A 16,487-nucleotide genomic window follows, 5' to 3' on the forward strand; every position below is an offset into this window, starting at 1 on the left:
AAATGTTCAGCACTCAGGACATCTTATACAAAACTGCTGTCAGTTCAGATATTAATATCACAAAATTCAGATAAAAGCTTTCCTGCTGATGACCAAAACTGGACTACTGGTATTGCCCCGAAAGGAACAGGAACACAGTAACCAACACCTCCCGCAAGCAAGAAAATTTGCAGTTTCCACCTGCTGGCAGAAGGCAGTAAATACTTCTCTTGCAAAGGAAGACAGTGGTTATATTTTACCTTAAAACTCAAACTACTAGTGTGGAAGACTTTCAGAAACAAAATCAGCCTAGAAAACTGAAATATAACCAAAATATTAATATAACTGTTTGTAATTACAAAAATAATTTTAACCATTCAAGTGGTTAAAAAACTAATCAGTCGATGGTCTCACAAATTTAAGCATCAGCCTAGACAGCCTGCTAAGAGCTTATTTTCCCTTGTTATGATTATGAAACAGATTGCACTGTTCTGGTGAGGAAATGCAGAACCCAAACTAAAAACCATCACTTCCTGTAATCATCATGCTGGGGGTGGGGAGGGAAAAGGAAGGGAGGATAACTGGTGAAGGTAAATGGCAGGGGGAAACAACCACAGCAAACACTAGTTAAAACACACAAATGGAGTTGTTAATTAAGTTTCAGAAAATCTAAGAATTGAGAACAACCGACACACCTTCTGAAAGAAAGGCTTCCTTCAAATATAGTAGCACATCTGCAAATTTTCTGACATCGTTCACCAGTTGCATGATATATTCTGGATCCACAACAGGAGAATCATAGCAGTCAGAGTTGGAGCTAATGCTGCTCAGAGAGCTGCTCTTGGTGCTGCGCCCCATTCCCCAGTTTGCCGAAGTGGAGACGGTGAAGAAGTTGGAGGTAGACAGGCGGGCTAATCCCAAACCACGCTTGTTACTTCCGCCGTTCTGCCGCAACATCCCAGCAGCCGCTGCGCTTGGAGAGCTCCCGCAGTCAACGCTCACTGCCACTTGATGTCCATTGGACAAGCCAACGGTGAAACCCTTAAAAATCAGGGAGGGAGAAGGAGGTAAAAGAGAAGGAAAAATGCTGGTTAGTATAGAAATGCATGTGAAGCAATACTTTTGTACCTAAAAGATCCAAAACTTCTTTAAAGATGATACTGCTTTACATAAAAATGCTAAACTGGGGATTATAAAAGCTTTGACTATTTGAAGTTATTTAAATTTGTACAGAAGACAGACTGTTGCATAAAAAAAAAAAAAAATCGGTGGCATGCCAAAATTATTTCAAAAGCTAATCACGATGCATACTTATTTCATGAGCAGTTTCTTCCTTGAGTATTTAGAAATTGCATTCTCTACATTTACCAAGACCTATTCTTTACCATGAAATTTTACTTCAACTGAATACAATCACAAAAACACTTGATATGATACAGACTATGATCAACATCCCCTCTTGCATGAACCACCAAGCTGTATTCAGCATCCTTTCTCTTAAGATAACACACAGCCTTGATCCAATAGGATAAATTTTCTTTGTGCAGTGTGCCACGCAAGAAACCATGGCCTATCACAGTTTGTCTCAGAAAGGAAAATATCCTCAAAGAAGTTATGTGGGCTTTTCAGCCTGTTATCTATAAATATGAAAGGCAATCAAAAGAAAGACATAGACAAATGAAGAAAATTAAAAACTATTTTAGTATCAAAGTTCATCTGCAAGTCTCAGTGCAGTTATCTTGAATGATACTGCTCTGCTCTGAAAGCTCCACCATAAAAATGCACAAATTTGGGGGAGCATAAACTAAGAAACTACCTGCATTTCTTTCCTTTAGGAAAAAAAAAACCAACAAACCAGAAAGCTACTGAAAATTTTGCCATGTCAGGTTAAATGATTCATTTCAAAGCAAACTGCAGGTGGCAGAGTCAGGTACACTTCCAGCAGCTCCCACAACGCCTGCTGTTGTTCTCCCAACACCAGGAGAAATTCCCAGTGTTTACACTATAGCATAAACACCACAGGGGAAAAAAAACCCAAAACCAAACTGGAACTGCTAAAAAGTTAATGTGGGTTGTAGACACATCTGCAGCAAATTTTTAAATTCAATTACATACCTAAAAATAAAAGTTGCTGTAAACTAAAAAATACAGGTCGAAACGGGTTCTCCTGCATATGTTTATATTTGGTTAGACCAACTGAAGTAGTAGCACCTTTACCACTTTGAACACTCCCACTATGAATTTCAATAGGCATTACTCTAATACACTTCAATTATTTTTCCATTATTTCTGCTTTATTTCTGTTTGCAGTTTAAAAATACCAGAGGAAAGCAGTTGTTTTTGTAATTAATGTGCAAGCTTTCCAGGGAGTGTGTGCGGGGCAGAGGGGGGGGGAAAGAGGGGAAAAAAGCTTCAGAATTTAACACAAATTAACTGCTCTAATTTCTGTTTACTGCTTAAAGTCAGTATTTATAAGAACACTCATCACACTATACAAATAATGCAGATAATTAAGCAATTCCAAACACCTCAAGTAGATTGAAGTGAGGTTTACATTAAACATAGTGTTTAAGCAAGTTTCTTCTGTTCCCACATATAATTCTCATGGCTACAAAGCTACTTTGCAATTTTGCCTTGCAATTAGAGGCAAAACATAACCTTCTCTCCTCTTAACAAGTGTGATATCTATTTATATCGAGAAAGATTTTCATATTATTTAAAAGACATGCCTCTTTTAAGTCTGGCCAGCTTCAGAGTCAACTTTTTAAGTTGCATGATTTGTTAGACCTGTTCCAGTGGCAAGTCCGTGCTTTTAAAGCTGTGTTACTTTAGAAATGTTGTCTCTTTTTCTTGTACAAGCAGTACAATAATGCCACCATTCTGAAAACTGTAAAAGCGATGACAAACTGCTTCTAAGCGGGAAAAACTTGTGCTTAGAAGGTTTTTTTTGAGCAGCTTAGCACACGAGGCACCTTTTCCTCGTAAATATTAGCCCTTCCGTCTGTTCCTCCTGTGGTACAAGGCAGATGGGGAACGTTTCCCTCCCAGAACACATGCCTTTCATTACTGGGAAGTGTTTCATATTTCTTCAGGAGACTCTTTTAAAGCGAAAAGCATCCACCAGCTTTGTTATAAACGCCTCCAGACTCCTTTGGCTCACAGCGAGCCATTGCCCGTCCCGACGGAAAAAAGATGAAAAACTAAAGCGCCAGATATTTCAAAAATCTGCTCTCCCAGCACAATCTCCCCGGTAGGGAGGGGAGAAAAAGGAAAAAAAAAAAAAAAAAAAAAAGCAAGCAAGCAAAAAAGGCAAGAGGGGCCGAGCCGCTGGCGGGCCGAGGGCAGGGCCGCTCCCGGTGCCCCGGGCGGGGGTCGGCGCTCCGCCCGCCCTGCCCCCGCCGCGCATTCCGGCCCCGCGGCCGCAGCAGGCTCCGGGCAGGGGCCGCCGGCGGCGCGGGGAGCGCCCGGTACCGCTCGGGGAACGGCCGGGCGGCGCGGCGGGGTGGCCGGGGCCAGACTCGCACCGAGGGACCGCCGGGCCCCTCAGCCGCCCCCGTCCCCACGGCGGCTCACCGGCGCCCTGCCCCACGCTCGCCCACGGCTCCTCCCGGCGGCGACAGGCGACGCCCCCCCTCCTCCCGCCGCAGCGTTCCCGCGGCCGGCGCTTACCGGAGAGCGGCGGCCGAGCGCAGGCAGCAGCCGGGCCGCCGCGGGCCCCACGCGCGGCCGCCCCGCTGCCCGTGGAGCGCCCGCCCCTCTCCGAGCCCCGCTCGCCGCCCCCGGCGCCGCCCGCGCTCCGCCATTGGCCGGCTGCCTCGGGGGCGGGGCTCCCGCGGGACCGCCCCGGGCCCCGCAGCGCCCGTGCGCGGGAGCCGCGCGGAGCCGGCGGCTGCGGACGCAGAGCGGGCTTCCCAAGGCAGGGAAGCTCCAATCCAGGCTGCGGGCGTTTAGAGAACGGGCGCTGCCTTTAAGTGATTTGGCCAACAAGGAGCACAAACGCCGTGGCAAAGCGCAGAATCTATTTCTCATGCTCAACCTCCCACGCTTTGTATTCCTGGATCCAGTTTATCATTAATTGTACAGCTCCCCGTATTGTTGTGAGCGAGTAACGCGTGCGTACACACACACACACACACACACACAGACACTTTCTACAATACTCAGCCCACTTTTATTCCTGGATGAGCTCTGTTGGCTACCTATTGAAAGTGAAAGCAGTAACAAAATTACTATATAGCCTCAGACTATATCCCCAGCATGGGTGTGGATTCAGCTGCCCAGACAGTCCAAATTTTGGCATAATTTATCTTTTGAATTTAGTTGCATGTGCAGATATATGCACTTTTTCTGGTTAAGAGGAAAGAGAAGCTGGAAAAGCAGAAATTTGCATCATCACACAGAAACTCGGAGTTCCCAGCAACACCACGACCTTTAGACCTGAGTACAGACTTCTGTTACATCACCTCACAGTGACTGATGGCAGCAGTAGTTTTTCCACCTTGTAGAGGCAGGACTACAAACCCACACTTTATTTCTCGATATTAAACGGCCATTTAAATTCAGCAATCTTAGATCCAGTGCCCAAGGTCTGGAATGGGACTGACTTTCAGTAACATATCAAAACCCTCAGCGCCTAACTCCTAGCCCAGTTGCTTAACCCTAGCAGTTTCAGGCTTTACATCTTCAATTTCCCCATCCTTGCTCCAGCCTGCTTCCCCAGCCACTCCCATGCAGGATTTTGTGTTAGAGCTCCAATCTTCTCCTTTGTTCATCCTTCCTCTCTATATCTGCCATTATTTATTCTACTGGAAGAATTTTATTAAATTTATTTTGGAATTCATAAAGCCTGAAACTAAACAACTAAACTAAAACAAGATGTGACATTTCTTATCTCTAGTGTCAATATTAAGCTCTGTTCAAATACTTTTCTTCACCTTGAATAATTCTAAATAACATGTGATGTAAATTTAGAAATCCAGTGTTATAAATTCTTCAAGTCTTCTAAGCATGGGGAAAAAAAGTAAAAAAGAAAACAATAGTCTAACCTTCAAAAGGATTTTGATCATTCAGGTAACTGATACTGCAAGTGTCAAAATCAGGCCAGAGTAAACAATTGTAAACTAATTTAATGTGAAAACAAGGAAGTATGGTAGGGAATGTGGGTTAAATAGTACAATCAACAATCACATCATCAGAAAAAGAAAGGTTTATTGTGAGAAAAGTCATTGAAACCATTAGATAAGTGTTCAAAAACAATAAACAAGATAAACAAGAAATTCCACCTATACTTATCAATGGATAGAATACAAAGCAATGGATACTATTTGGTGAGCCAAACCTTTGTTCAAAGGAAAAGCCTATAGCTCCAGTGGAGTCTTTCTTCCTTACAGACACTCTTTTTGAAAATAGAAGTGACTTTATCTTGCCATAATTACACAATTCCCAGGCACATTTTAGAAAACGATAGGAAGAATAAAATCAGCAGTTCCAAGTACATATATACTCTACTGAAGTAAACATACACTTCATTATGCTTCAACCCCTCCATAGTCTTGTCTCTCTCATGCCAGCTCCCACATAAGCTAACCTGGGTCCATACAAGAGTTCAGCAAATTTATTAGTGAATTGTTTATTTGCAAAAAAAAAAAAAAATCTGTTATAGATGTGAAACTGAAAATAGGAAAGAAATATAAATACTAGGATTATATGTTTTTATGCTTTTGAAATATTTTTTTCAGCCACTTTTGATTTAAAACATAAAAGTGTTCTACATTGTGGGAGGCCTACCTTCAAACATCTTTTGAAAAAAGGGTTTGAGCCCACATGCTGCATTATGGGAATGTTAAATGAAGTTTTGGGTTTTCCTCAAAGTAAAACAAAAACAATTGTCCTTTTGCATTTTCATTGTTCAGAGCTTTTTTCCCTCCCCATTTTCAGTTTGGCTGCCAAATTGAATACAGATTGTCTGCACTCCCCCTGAATCAAATCTAGCACAAAACAGCTGCAACCATCTCTCAGACTGTACAGTGTTGATTGCCTCCTAAACTGCCTTGGAAAATATTACATGAAAGAGAAACGGGAATAATAGATCTACCTTCAAGAAATATGTCTTGCATAAAAGGCCAGGTGTGCATCACAACTTTTGCTGCAGCAGATAAACTGGAAATAGGATTAAGGGTCTGACAGCTGCTGAGTGTTGGGCACCCTTTACTATTCCACAGGGCAAATGCCCCCCTTTAGCCAAGTACAGTCTATAGCATCACTAATGCAGGCTTCAGGGCAGGAACAGAAGTGGAGCAGGTGAAAGGTTGCTTAAAGTAATTTTTCTCCTGCACTTTATCCAACTGTCCTAGTTTTATTGGGAATTAGTTATAAGACAAATAGTGAAGACTGGGGCAATAAGAGGCCAGTGTCTGACAATGTAGTCCCCAAGAAGAGGCACAAAAATTGAATTTGTTTTTAGTAAAAATGCTAAATTTTCATGAGAGCAGCCAGGGAAATGTCCAGCTCTGTAAGAGCCACTTCTATGATTCTTTTAACATGTTATTTTTTCCTGATAGAGCATGTGGACACAATGAAGTAAAAGCTATAGTATATTTCGGTTATAATTAAAAAAGACAAACAAAACCCCCAAACTACAAGTTTTGGTTTCTTCCTTACTTTACTCACACAGAAGTCTCTTTAAAATCCATATAAATACCTGCCTGATGAAAGCTGCTCTACACTGCAGCCTCCATTCACTGTTTAGAGAAGAAACATTTCTAGATTTCAGCATGAATATTAACTAGAACTGGTAAAGTAAATTCTGTTAAGAAATCAGTTTCAAAATACTGCCTCTATTCTATGTGCAGAAGTGCTAGATTTTCTAGACTAGTTGGAAGACATAAATTATGACCAGATATGTTATTACTGCAATCAATAAGCATTCAGTACAGAGCTGGATATTTGCTACTATTGTTACTTGCCACATCTGCAAGAGAAGAAACAGCAAGAAACTCTGGCTCATGCTGAGCATCACTTTAAATAATTTTTAACTAATTACTTGACTTGGTAGAAGTTTCTACCTTCTGCTTGCACTCCAACAAGCAACATTCTGCTCTCAAGAAGTATTTCCATAAAACATTTTTTTTCAAGAATTTATATACAGGCTCCTGCAAAAGGCCAAAACAATCTGTATATCAGAAAACCATTCAAGACTCAGCTTCTGTTTAAGGAAATAATTACATTATTAGTAAAATAACATGTAATGACATTTTTAGTAAAATAAAAACTGCCCACTGCTATATTTTAAGAGAACTGTTATTGAAGAACAGCTAGAACTGAAACCTGAAAATTATTTGTTTAAAGTCTTAGAAAATTTTAAAAATTGTTCCCCTGGCCCTATTGCATCTACTGATGGTTTATAAAATAATTTATTTTTTCTCTCACAAGATCTTTTTGGTTATAATAAATACCACCCACCTACCTGAGAACCATCAAGATAAAAGGTTCATGCACACTTCCTAGAACACCCTCAATTTCAGTCAGTGCAGCAGATGCCCTTAGGGGAGCTATGTGGGTGAAACTACAGCAGCCACTATGGACTGGAATGAACCTGCAGAGCCAAGATAGAGAACAGGAGCACCCCATCTCCTGCAGATGCACCACTCACACAGGGATCAGCCATCTCTCTCTTCTCAGTGCTAGTCTTCAAGGCAGACCACAAAGATGAGCAGGGGAAATGAAATTCATAGCTTTAGCATGTACTAAATAATGACATTTTTATTTAATGGCTCATTGTAATTCACCCCCAAGATAATCCCTCCATGCTTTTTAAAGTGATGAATGAGGTCTCTTTCCATGGGAGATACTCAATCACCTCTGCCCTTGCTAATAGCCCTCCTCTCCACTAATCTCTCCTCCATTTGACAATTATTATCTGGTCTTTCTCTCAGATGATCTAGCTGTTTTTTAGCTTAATACAGAGCAGTTATTATCAGACCTGATGCCCCAAACTGTTGACTTTTTCTTTTCAGTTACATCAACTGACCTAATTTAAAACTCATTCCCTGGTCTTCCCTCTCTTATATGGCAGCCTGCCCTGCTCTAGACGAGCTACTTAACATCCTAAACTGTTCCTCAAAAATTATGCAAAGCCGGAAGCACAATGACAGAAATGCAACTGGACACGGAACAACTCCATTTGCTAATCCTGCAGGGAAAAGGATTGCCACTGGCATATACAGCACCCTATTTCCAAATCTTTAACAAGCAGTTTCTTAAGAAACTTCCACCTTAACTAGCAATTGCCAAGAACAGTGGGTGGTGAGGAATGAAAGGAAAGACTGCGCGAAGGGAACAACTTCCAGAACGCTCACAGCTTGCCAAACACACCATTAACCAACACTAATTACGGCACAGCGACCTGCTGCTGTGGGAGCCAGGAGGCCTGAAGCTACCACCCCGGCTCACTTAGCCCCACCTGCCCGACCAGTACCAGCAGGATTTAAGGCAGAGAAAGCCCAGCAATTAAGGGCTAGCAGGGAAACAGCCTGTTTCTACAGGGAACGGGAGGTTTGGCTGGGAACTCCTCGTAGGCGGTATCTCGCCAAGGGCTGGCAGCTGGTGGCTCCTGGTCTGATGCGCTCTGGGCAGCAGGGCTGCAGCTGCGAGAGGCGCTAAGCAAAGCTCTCGGCGCTGGATTTGCCTTGCAGGAGAAGGGGCTTGTGCTGCAGCTTCTGTCGGCTTTGTGATCCGAATTAAGGCTAGAAGTCGATTGCAGAATACAGTGCTACCCAGTTTCTGGACAACAGGCCTGCAGGGTGCTGAAGAGACTACTGCTGTCGCTAGATTTCTGTCTCACTGCTCTGGAGCACACAAAGTCCTTCTGCAAGAGCTGGCTATTGCTGCTCTCAGCCTCAAAAATTAATTTGTATGTTCTTGACAGTATTTAATATGTAAAGAATTTGGTAAATCAGGTTTAAAAAGAAAGGTGCGGCTAGAAATTTTTCCTTTCCCCAAATTTGGCTAATTATTAACACAACAGTAAGTCAATTCAAATGTAGCAAATAAACCCCTTAATCTTCAGTAGTTTCAGAACTATTTTTAGCGCACATTCAATTTTTCCTCTAACAATAGTTCTCTGCCAGGGAGAACAGTTTATTTCAGGTTAGGAGAGCACGTAAGGTCCTCAAGTAGCAATCAAATGCACTACATGTGATTAAGTGGTTTCTACTTCCAGATCTGTTTTTGCCTCTTCCTTCCTTCTCCTGCCTCTGATGTTGTGTGATGATTGCTTAAATCCAGCCCTGACAAAATGATCTAGGTTAAAAGAACCCCTATGGTTAAAGGTCTTACAGTTCACTCAGATGATTTTGCCAAAAGAGCGAATATAGCCTGCCTCGAAGGTGGCAAACCCAAGTGTACTAGTTTGTGATGGAGTAGGGAGCTGTAACCTCACAACCTGCTTAAGGGGAAGCTGGAATGGTTTTTCTCATTGTGGCTCAGAGTTTTCTGCGCTAGTCTTACGGACTGTACTTGGCTTCCATATGCAGTTTTGTTGCCAGAGATCATATTTTTATGTTGGAGCCTAGACAAATAAAAGAGAGATTCAGCTAAAGATCAGCACTGCTGATACCTCATCTGTTATGCAGCTTGTTCAGGAAGAAACTGTTTCAGATTCAGTTTTTATGACAATATATATGTTTGAGATACAATGATGTATGTTTGCTATGAACAAGTGAACAGTGTTTAATGAGCGTAGTTAAAGCATAAAGCTGACCAATATTGGCTGGTAAGGACAACTGAGCTAATCATGGCAAAATTGAACTGTTGTGCCTTTGTGTTGTTACAAGTTTATCTGAACTGCAGCTTGGATACAGTGAGGGAAAGGTGATGAGCTGCATTCTCCTGTGCATTACTAATGGGCACTATTTGGTACTTCAGGACTAAAAAGGACTAGGAAATAAAGGTTATTCTTGTCGCCACAGAGCAAGATATACTTTACCCTTTACTAAAGCTCATAATGAAGCTTTATGCTAAAGTAGAGCTATATGATTACTCTTCTTTCTAACTACAAAAAGAATCTGACCATAATATTAACAAGGATAGGAAAACATAATCCAGCTACAATGGCTGGATCTCAAGCTTTACTGAATTTCCTATGCTGGTAACATTACCCTGAGGAAGTATGTTTTGTACAAGGAGCTCATTCAGTAGTTTTCATCCTGGACATTGTAACCAGAATATCTCGGTCAGGTACTTTCTAACATCTTCTTACCAAATTAAGTATTGCAGTCTGCTTTGTGATACAGTAGTGTTAATCACCCATATTAAGGGAGGTCTTTAAAATGACATTACACTTTATTGAACACTGGTGTGCATATAGATGCTATAGGGTATAGTATTGTTCAATAAAGTTGCTAAAGTGATTATAATGTGTTCAAAGGTTTTGAAAGTACAGTGCTATTGCCAGCATCTTCTGTGTCAGTGAATGCAGATCAGTCTCCTGTGGCAATATTGTCATGAGAATTCTGTGGCATGTCTCTAGCCTAGCATCAGGAGAGGTCTCTACTCCTAGTCCTGTGTAACAATTTGCTTAATTGTGGGTGGTATTTCTCAGCTACAAAAATCTAGTCACCTCCATCAATGACAATTATGAATGCTTCTTGATCATGAATATGAGTTTCAGATAGAATTTCTGGGAGAAGACTTTCCACTCTAACTAACCTTTTCCACCCATCAGTATTTCCTTTCTTTCAAAATATTGGATCATCACTCAAGTGATATAATTACAAATGGAGGAAAGAAACATTGGCCATGCAGTTCTGAGACTTGCTCATGTGAACAAATCTGGTATAAATAAATAGAAATATAGAAAATATACAGGCATGGGCCCTTTAAAGACAAGGCACTAAATGCCTCTAACATATCTCTGAGTTTGCTGATCCCTGAACTGCTGTACAAAAGCTTCAGTAAAAATAGCGAACTCTATGCTGTTTCTGATGGAACAATTGTAGGTGCCTGGTCCCAAGGCACAATTCCTGAGTGGCTCTCAGCCTTGGTGCAGCACCTGAATTCCTGAAGGGAATTTCCTACTGACCTTAACTGCACTTTGCCCAGGGCACAGGTTGCTCAGCTGTCCTAAAATGAGGCTCCTAAATCTTCCTAAATAATACAGGGAGTGTAGGTGCCTAATGCAGAATTACCTGTAGGCCATGGGCTGAGACACCAACTGCTATAGTTCATCAGTCTCTCACTGGACTTGTTCCAAAAATTCCTAATCCAACACCGACAGTGGTCTATCTGTTTTGTTTTGTTTCCTGTTTTTGCTTTAAATAGTAATGATGAATCTGATTAGCTGCAAGACAGCAGATGCTATGGCAATATAATATTTGAATCACAGATGTGAGAACAGACTGGACTTGTTTCATACAACATGTTAGTTAATGTTATTTAACATTTTCTTGTGCAATGGAAGCAATGGTTTCTGCTCTTTCAGAAACTCTCTACTGAATAATATGTACAAAATCAGGATCATTATTATTTAATACATATATATATATAAACCTGATATATATATATAAATATATAACCTGCATATATAAACCTGAGAAACTAACATTGTACCTAAAAGAGCAGCATATCTTTTGAAATATGATACTAATCAGAGAAGGGTTAAAGTAATAGGACAGATCTATTTCTGTAATCTTGCCTAGGCAAAATAATCCAACATTATAGGCTAACAATATCTATAAATATCTGATACTTTTGATTATGCATATAGCATAAAAATATAGAATACAATTCACTGCATTGAAAATCACAGTATTTTAACATTTTATCCTGAGAAAAGCCATAAATGTTCCCATTTACTGATAGCTATTCAAAAGGAGTTTATTTTTAGCAAATATTATTTACAAATCCATAGTTTTAATGAGAAATCCAAACTTTATATACTGTATCATAGTATACTATACTACTGTACTATATGCAGTATCAAATACAAATAAATAACCCTACTTTTTTGTGTCCAAGTTATGAGTGGTTCCTTGGCATGTTAGCAGTACTGTGTTTGATAATAGCAAGAATGAGGAACCCAAGTTGGTAAGTTTACAAATCTAGTGAACGGAAAGGCTGCTGATACTGCCTGAGCTATGGCAGAATGCACTCCAATTGGAGACCCTCCTCAGTTTTCTCCTGAATTAATTGTCTTGGTAGGAACATGTGGGGATGCCCTGTGAGCTCTCCTGCTTGTGCCATGATTCATAAAGATGGGGTCCCACCTAAGATGGGATGCTTCTGTGAGGAGACTTTGCCCTTGTGCCAAGGCAGAATGACTGCAGGCGGAGTCCTTGTGCTTTGGCAGACACTGCTGACAACTGCTCTTGGAAAAGCAGTCCCAGTAAATAAAAGCCTACAGAGATGAAAATTCCATTCTTCTAGAACCTGAGGACTTTACCAATGGCAGGCCACAAACCTGGGCTGGTTCCTTCCTCATCACCCTGACCCTGTTCTGTGGAACAGCTTTGGAGACTATCCTCTTCAGACAGAGAGCCTCCAGTGCCAGATGCAGCCATGAAGCAGCATATAATCAACAAAGCCACACTGGCAATCTTCAGCGTAGGAATGTGAGTGCAGTTTTGCTGGAGCATTTGCCATCTAATTTCAGTAACTTCTCCCAACCAATAGAAAAATCCCCGAGACAGGCTTGGCTGCCGAACATTACAGGCTTTGAAGTCTGATGGCAGGTAAAAGCTGTATGTCAGTGACCTACTAAAACATCAAAAGGTATGTCAGAGCATGGTCTTGCAGGGCTCAAGCTGCAAAGCTAAAAGAAAATCCTCAGAGATAATATTAAGGGACTTCAAAGGTAGGAGATATGCAGAAGTTCAACAGGATTGGTCAAACTCAGACATAGAAACAAAAATTTTCTCTGATGAGCAGAAGTTGGAAAGGAAATAAAAGGGAGAAATATGTTCTGCTTTTTATGGTCACATGTACACGTTCTGTACAAGAAACAGCTATGTTGTCTTCAAAGTGGTCTATCACTATGCTCAGAATATAGGCAAACACAGTTAATGCCTCAAAAGGAGACTAATAACAGATACCCACATTTTTCTTCCATACTCACATACCTAAAGGTACTGTAAAAAGGATTTATTTTTTAATAACATTATTTATCACAGTGTAGTAAGTATGTAACAGTGAAAGACATAAACATTTGAGATTAGGGCCTAATCTTACAACCTCTAAGGTGTGGGACCTAGCATACTCAAAAGTAAAGGCATTAATGTAAGAAATAGATTAAACTATGGATTAATCTCAATACTATAAGGGATTTTTAATAATTTTTGGTGCTTTATCTCTCAAGCAAGGATTTTCCAGCAGTAAAAATCTGAGAACATAGAATTTATGTAGATAAGGCTTCAAAATAAGAATGACCAGGCTGGGTAAGACCACGAGTCCAGTAGAACCAGTGTCTTGCTTCTCATAATAACTATGAATGGATGCTTGAGAAACATATGAAATATTGGACAGGAATATTTTCCTAAGCTTCCAGCCATTTGCAGCTGAGAAACTTCCTGAACCAAACATGACTTCTGTATCTAGTAATTCTCAGTGAATTCCTCTCCCATGAACTCCTGTAATCCTCTCCAGAAATTTAATTTTTAGCAAACACATTCTGTAGCAGTGGGTGTTCCCAGCTTTACAAACAGACAGTGCAAATTACTCTTTTTTTTTTTTTCTTTACTAGTTTTGATATCTGAAAGTCAAATCTACTGTACTGAGATTCAGTCTGAGTTTCTGAATTTGGCTCCTGCCGCAAAACCTGTTCTGAGAAGACAGGCTTTATCAGAACAAGGTGCAGGAACAGATTTTCCATCAATGCCACTGTGCAACAACTGAAATGAATTGGAAAAGAGAAGGAAATAGCAGCACCATATGATCTTGAACATCAAAATGACCACAGGAAGACATGTTCAAAATGCAATAGAGCACACTTGTGTGTGCTTTTTGTGGTTTGCCATGGTGCCAGAGTGCACAGGGCTGTAGTTAAAATTCCACTGATTTTTTTCCCTCTTTGTGAACTTCTGTTTTCAATTTTCAGTGTGCAGCACCAGTGTTACCAAATATGGGAGAATCTGTGACCACTCTGGACCTGTATCTCTGCACTGGGAATGCATAACATAAATGCATTTCTTTTTAAATTATTTTTATCTTGTTATTTCAGTGGTAAAGCATTGATTTCCTGTAGCCTCCAACATGGACACAGAAGCTTATAGGCAAATGGTAAGGTAGACCAAATTTGTTCCTGCTTTTCATCCACACAATTAAAAAAAAAAGAAAAAAAGCTGTGAAAAGGAATGTTGTTGAATATGTATGATATAGTAATTGTGGTAAGATGTTCAGATCACCTGCTTCACATACAACATAATTTTTTTTTAACCCCTTCAGGAGGAAAATAAAGAGTTCTCTTATCCCTAGGGTGGTAGCAAGCCCTAACAAGGAAAAGCAGGACACATTCCTTTCTTGCTTCCTTTACAACCAGTCACTGAATTGCTCCCAACACATTCCAAATCTGGTAGGATAGCTTAATTGTCTTCACCTGGAGGCCACTGCCTGAGTTCCTGTCAGTTAATGTAGCACCTAGGGAGTGAGGCATTTTGATTTCTTTCTGATGAAAGTGGGTTAAGCACCCAGCCCCATGGCCATAAGCAGTTTCATGGGTTCATTTGCATATGAAGAGTTATGAGTTTCTTGGGTGTAACTGTGCCTATAGAAGTTTGAGTCTATAAGTGTCATCAAACATAATTTCTCCCTAAAGACTTAGAACAGATATGAGAAAGATGAGGAACTGTTTATTGTCATATGTTGTGGTTATGAGTGAAATCTTTAATTGCTTCCTTACAATGAAAGGTCTGCATAGAGAAGGGAATGTTGCTGGTTTGCTTTCACTGAAATAAGGAAATTTCTGTAACAATTCATGATCAGGTGTGTAGGGTTATTCCACAAGACAGCTGATATTTTTCAAAGCTATTCAGACAATAATTATTGTCACAAAATGTTGTCCACCACTACTCTGGGTCATCATTTCTTATTTCCATAGTTACCATTCACACAGAATGTCAAGAGGAGTCTCAAGTTTCAAATCACTACTACTAAATCAGTAGTAAAACAACAAGTTTATACATTTTTCCAAATGAGTAGCTAGACAATTAGACTAGAAAAATAAAAATACTTAAGTGTATGGACTCAAACCACAGTTTGCCATTGTTATGTACTTGTTCTACTTCTACCATATTTTATGAAGTATTTTGTAATAAGCTTTAAAACCTCACTTGTTTTGTGTGGTTCTGTTCCAAGTGAAATGAAATATTAACAGTAATTCTGGAATAGAATGGAAAACAATGTTTTAACTGACAGCATTTTGACAGTTTGATGAAATATCAGTGAGTTTGATAAGTCCGCATCTTGTCAAAATATTGTCTAGAGAGAATAAATTTCAACAGACTACAATAAAAGCTACCAGTGATATCTCATCATTCATATATCCACTGCAGAAATGAAAATAGAGTAAGCAAGACCAGAAGACCTCTAAGGCTTGAAAATAATGATAAACAAAGTAAAATTGTGCAATACCACAACCAGGATGATAAGCAAGAGAGTTATTAACAAGCCTATTTTCATCTGAGTGACAGAGGTGTCTTAATCATATACAGGGCTCCTGCTAGAGTGAAGTTAATAATATAATTTTATTCATAAGCTCAAAAGATAAATTTCTGTGATAAACAACAAAAAGCATCTGACAAGGTTAATTCACTTTGATTTTATCTCACACGTCACTCTCCAGATACATCAACCACTTGGTTATACAGGCATTCTTGGGAACTATTTCTTCATTTAAAGAAGTTATCATACCACAGGAAAGGAATGGAATATCTATTTCTCGGGTGTCTTGTACAAATTTGCTTTTCCACTGCTCGCATAACTACTGAACGTTACCAAAGTAGACCAACAGCAACTTAGACTGGTTTAACCACTATGACAACAGAAGGAATATGCTCATTTAATACACCTTTGGTAAATCAAATGAAAAGATATATGTAAATTAATAGCTCAATAGTTGGGCTACTAAAACTATTTCTGCACAATGTGTTTTACAGATGTTGCATAAAATCAAGGTTAGGAAGGCAAAGAGAGCTCTGCCGTTTCACCAGTGAAAAGACTGTACTTAGTGCACATTCCCCCCAAATATGTACATGAGATTTGGGGATGTGCACAGATAAAGAAAATACCCTACCTGTAGAACTTAAATAATCTATCCAAAGTACAGCAAATGCAGACATTGCTGTCCATAAAGTTTGTATCACAATCTCCTTCAGCATTTGCGTTTTTAGAGCGCTGCACCCGGCCAAAGCTAACGCTGTGGCACCATCCTGTGGCACAGCTGGCACTTGCACGCCTCCAACTGCTCTGCCAGCGGCTGTCACCTGCTGTCACTGCTCCACCAGAACGCTCTGCAGCTT

The 16,487-nt window shown here is 40.3% G+C and overlaps 1 protein-coding gene across 6 annotated transcripts in view; it reads right to left on the reverse strand.

The window, feature by feature from the left end:
• The window catches only part of ARHGAP29 (Rho GTPase activating protein 29), a 71,594-nt gene that overhangs the window by 46,067 nt on the left and 9,040 nt on the right, over positions 1–16,487 (reverse strand). For 5 of the 6 annotated variants that reach the window (XM_021525877.2, XM_021525869.2, XM_021525886.2 and 2 more), the window contains exons 1-2: positions 3,649–3,714; positions 675–1,020 (exon numbers count right to left, since the gene is read on the reverse strand). In XM_021525877.2, the coding sequence (XP_021381552.1) occupies positions 675–936 (262 nt within the window). In that variant the 5' untranslated portion in view covers positions 937–1,020; positions 3,649–3,714. Of the gene's footprint in view, positions 1–674; positions 1,021–3,648; positions 3,715–16,487 lie in introns of those variants that run through there. The other variant, XM_021525856.2, reaches the window with a different exon arrangement.

The sequence above is a fragment of the Lonchura striata genome, chromosome 9 (assembly GCF_046129695.1).
Source record: "Lonchura striata isolate bLonStr1 chromosome 9, bLonStr1.mat, whole genome shotgun sequence".
NCBI classification, from domain to species: Eukaryota; Metazoa; Chordata; class Aves; order Passeriformes; family Estrildidae; genus Lonchura; species Lonchura striata.